Source organism: Paralichthys olivaceus, chromosome 15 (assembly GCF_024713975.1).
Source record: "Paralichthys olivaceus isolate ysfri-2021 chromosome 15, ASM2471397v2, whole genome shotgun sequence".
NCBI classification, from domain to species: Eukaryota; Metazoa; Chordata; class Actinopteri; order Pleuronectiformes; family Paralichthyidae; genus Paralichthys; species Paralichthys olivaceus.
In genome coordinates, this window is record NC_091107.1 from 13,172,106 (window position 1) to 13,176,725 (window position 4,620).

General features: G+C 43.8%; 1 protein-coding gene across 1 annotated transcript; it reads left to right on the forward strand.

Moving 5' to 3' along the window:
* The first annotated feature begins 187 nt into the window (after positions 1-187).
* Positions 188-2,613, forward strand: si:dkey-251i10.1 (ADP/ATP translocase 2). The gene is made up of 4 exons (XM_020085872.2): positions 188-455; positions 1,278-1,764; positions 1,854-1,994; positions 2,173-2,613. Exons 1-4 carry the CDS (start codon positions 345-347, stop codon positions 2,328-2,330), a joined length of 897 nt encoding a protein of 298 aa, XP_019941431.1. The 5' UTR covers positions 188-344; the 3' UTR covers positions 2,331-2,613.
* The last annotated feature ends 2,007 nt before the right edge of the window (positions 2,614-4,620 follow it).

Sequence of the window (4,620 nt, forward strand, 5' to 3'; positions counted from 1 at the left end):
TGACACAAAGCTGGAGAACACATAACAAGTCAACGCAAAGATTCATTTTCTGTTCTGTCTGAATTAAATCAACTTCTCTAATGTCGAGATTTCCTCGTCTTTACGTAAGAGGCCGACATCGCGCTGTGATTGGTCGAAGGAAGCGTGACGTTGACGGGTCGGCCAATGGGCTCGGCTCTCGGCTCTCGGCTCTCGCGGTTTCTCGCGATACGCGCTGTCGCATAAATCCGCAACGCGGCTTCACAATCGGCCATTTCGTTCGGTGCAGGCCATCATCTGTAGAGGGCAGTGGGGATACGTCGAGTTTACTGGTTCCCTGAGCAGCACATCGAGAAAATCGCACCATGAGTGAGACGGCAATCTCTTTCGCCAAGGACTTCTTGGCCGGTGGCATCTCCGCCGCCATCTCCAAGACAGCCGTCGCCCCTATCGAGAGAGTGAAGCTTCTCCTTCAGGTAACAGATCCTCCGTCTTCCGGTAGACTCGCGGCGTTAGCCGGCTAGCTCCTATGCTCCTGCTAACTGCCATTGAAACACAGTAAAGTGCTCGTCTGTGTCGGTGGCCCTCACATGTCACCGTGGGTAAACTCAGCCGGGCGTGCCGTCTGCGTGGAGACGGTGAAAGTCTTCCAGGGGACCGGTTCAAGGGTTTGAGGTCATCATGTAAGGAGAAATGACCTACACGAGCCCGGCTGCTAGCGCTAGCTTCACACGTTAACCTTAGCCTGCGCAGCTAACAAAGGACAAACGCTTGTAGGGACATTGTGTCCGAACACACGGCGACTCAACATGTTGACTAACAACGAACATTATTTTATAGGTGGATAATGCAGAATAAGATGTCCACCATTTCCACTCTATGAATGTTTGAGAAAGACGCAGTGGCTAATGCTCATCTTAACGTTAGCTAGGGGGGATGGCGGCCCGGCCTCAGTCATTCAGCCGGGTCAAAGAGTTTTACACATTTTCCTGTTAAACCTGCTCAATGACATCGTTCTCGTTCCCCTCAGTGTTGACCCCTGGCCACGTTATAGTTAAATGACGTCTTTTATTTTCAATCTATTCAGATTTAAGTGAATTAAAGATATCGTCAATTGATTGCTAATGTATTAAAATGAGATGTTAGATTGTTCTCTTGGACACTTGTGCAGCACATTTTTACAACTTGATCGTCTTCCAAGGTCATAACAAGGGGACCTTGTGATTGTCAAATGGTCACAAGTAAATTGACTTCTCAATTTTAAACAAACTTTCTCTGATTCTATTTCCTTACTTTAGGTCCAGCACGCCAGTAAGCAGATCACTGCAGATAAGCAGTACAAGGGTATTGTCGACTGCGTTGTCCGTATCCCCAAGGAGCAGGGATTCCTTTCCTTCTGGAGAGGTAACCTTGCCAATGTCATCAGATACTTCCCCACCCAGGCCCTCAACTTCGCCTTCAAGGACAAGTACAAGAAGATCTTCCTTGATGGCGTCGACAAGCGCACCCAGTTCTGGAGGTACTTCGCCGGTAACCTGGCATCTGGCGGTGCTGCTGGAGCCACCTCTCTGTGTTTCGTGTACCCCCTTGACTTCGCCCGTACCCGTCTCGCCGCCGACGTGGGAAAGGCTGGAGCAGGGAGAGAGTTCAACGGTCTGGGTGACTGCCTGGTGAAGATCTTCAAGTCTGATGGTCTCAGAGGCCTGTACCAGGGCTTCAATGTGTCTGTGCAGGGTATCATCATCTACAGAGCTGCATACTTTGGCATCTACGACACAGCTAAGGGTATGTTGACAGAATACTGACCTGCACCATGACACCCGAAGAGTTAAGTCTGCTTGTACTAGATCTAATTTTTTCTTCTGTCTTTGCAGGTATGCTCCCAGATGCCAAGAACACCAGCATATTGGTGAGCTGGATGATTGCTCAGTCTGTGACAGCTGTCGCTGGACTGACTTCATACCCCTTCGACACAGTCCGTAGACGTATGATGATGCAGTCTGGACGCAAAGGAGGTGAGCTTTTTTTGTCTTAATGGGGTCAATTGCTGTCTAGTTGTTACATTTCTACCTGGCACCGCTCTAAGTACATTACCGAAAAGGATTAATGTGCAATTGAGACAAATCCACATTAGGCAAAGGGTGAGAATTATTCCTGCCTTCTGCTAACTTGTGCTTTTCTTGCCTTCCTCAGCTGACATCATGTACAGCGGAACCATCGACTGCTGGCGCAAGATCGCACGGGACGAGGGTGGTAAAGCTTTCTTCAAGGGAGCCTTGTCCAATGTGCTCAGAGGCATGGGCGGCGCCTTTGTGCTGGTGCTGTACGATGAGCTGAAGAAAGTCATCTAAATTCTTCATGTTGTCACATCACTGTTCAATTCGGCAAATGTAATAATTTACCATTTCTATGGACTCAGCGTTCTGCCTTATTTATGGGAACAAACTATAGTGTCTCACCACTAGCTGTGGGCGATGGCTGTATGTTGTGCATCTTTTATGATATTAAACGTTCCACATCCTCTTTACCAATGTCATTCCTGTAAGAAAACTGATACCTCCTCCTGTCATTCACTAGGTTTGTATGGTCCCAATTTGAATAAATTTATTCTGGGGAACAAACTGAACAATTAATGTTGACTTGTCTCCTCCACTGTAAGCATGAGATGAGCACTCACTGGATAATGCAATGCACGAAGTGGATTACACCCAACTGCTATATTTACTCATGCTTATCTCCTCCTGAGCCTTCCTGGTTTGACCGTGGTCACTATGTGGATTGTAGAGTAGAACACCCGAGTGTTGACTCCTTGTGAAAAAGATTTGACCGGTCGTTAGCAAACTTTGTGTTTTTGTAGGGTAACTTGACTTCACAGCAAATCTGGATACTCTCTGGAGTGCAGTTTGCTTTACTACACCACAACCAGCATGAGTGAAAACTAGCTCTTACCAGTGAGTTGGCATGAACAGAAATTTCAGGAAGGTCATGCATCATCTTCAGATTAGAAAAAATGAATGTTAACATAACAGCGCAAATCTCATCAGTAAAACTTTGGAAAAGACTTGGAAATGTACCAGACTGCAATGTCAAGTAACCACAATAAATCTAGATGAACTAAGCTGTATTGTACAAAGTGTGTTTCTCTAATATGAAAGCTAAGCATGAACATGTATTTCACAAGAGAAGCAAAGATAAAAGTCATACGTTAGACACTGCTGTGATTTATATGCTAAACCTTTTTGGTACAATTATCAAAAAAATAGTCCTATGAGCAATTTTTAAATTGGCTCAGTTGTTACAATAAAACTCAATGAACTAATCTTGATACTTTCAGTTTTAACTTTGAAATCAGTCCACCACTACATATTGAAGTCAAACATGTTTGAACATGTGGCACAGATACAGATGTGTGGTGAAGGTTTGGCTAAATAAATACAGTGTGAGTCACATCTACAGCCAATCCCCACAGTGAGGGATGAACTATGAAAGGAAACACAAGGTGTCACAACTACACGTGATTTGATGGACGAGATGTTCACTCCACAGGAAGAACAGTAACTGCAGATGTCAGATCAGTGACTCATTGATAGTTCTCGCTGTAGTGGTGACGATGCACAGACACGGAAGTTCCGAGGTCTACGCCCCTCCCCCCGAAGTTAATCCTCTGCCTGAGATGCTGCAGACCAACAGCAGAGGGCGCCAAATACAAACAAGTGTGAAATTCGGCGCGTTCACGAACCCTCTGCGCGTGCTCGTGCTTTTCAATCAGGGCTTTTAAAGCTGAAAAATCATCAAATTTATTTTTCCATTATAAACTGTGGAGGAGTATCATCTGACAGTGACTCATTCATGTGCTGCAGGTGGACACTGAACCATCATATACAGTGTAATACATTACTACATAATACACAGTACATACAGAATATACAGAATAGAGGGAACTGTTACTGCTGCTTTTTACAGAGGTGATTTAAAGGTATTGATACATTATAGGTTGTGAATTTATTGCAATAAATGAAATCTACATTATATTGTTTTTTCCCTCCATCCTCGTGGAAAAAAATAGCACAATAACACCTAACATTATAATAAAATATATATGTATCACATAATGAAGGAAGAGCATGATGCAGGAATAAATGAATAAACACGGTCTGGTTACAAAGTGGCCTTAAATTAGCATTTAAAATGAATGGATGCAGAATCATTTGTGTAATTTTTCCTGCATTTCTTAAATGGATTTGCTCGAACCACTGGTGATTTGTGACCCAGTCATTACTCAACGAGCCCACGTTTCCCTGCATCGCACCAATTTATGATCAGGTACAAAGACTGTGATTAACTTTATCTACCATGAAAAATGTGTGTTTTTCTCTATTTAAAAATCACATATCATTTGGGTAATTAGGCCGCCACTGTATTTTTTTCATTTGTATTGACAGTGTAGTTTTAGTCGTAATACATAAACTTGAAAGCTCAGGAAAAATTAAATGGCCTAGAGTGAAAATGAATGATCAGGAAATATAAAACCAAGCAAGGGTGGAGCGGCCATTTTCCTCAGACAGGCATTTAGAAAATACTTATAATTCATTCCAACTGATAAATCTTCCACGCAGCCTGAATCCAGCATTACAGCAGGCA

Excerpts from the sequence above, each read along its gene's own strand:
- si:dkey-251i10.1 (XM_020085872.2), top strand. The coding sequence starts at position 345 with ATGAGTGAGACGGCAATCTCTTTCGCCAAGGACTTCTTGGCCGGTGGC. Across the intron at positions 1,765-1,853 it reads CATCTACGACACAGCTAAGG|GTATGCTCCCAGATGCCAAG; the intron begins GTATGTTGACAG and ends CTGTCTTTGCAG. Across the intron at positions 1,995-2,172 it reads GCAGTCTGGACGCAAAGGAG|CTGACATCATGTACAGCGGA; the intron begins GTGAGCTTTTTT and ends TGCCTTCCTCAG.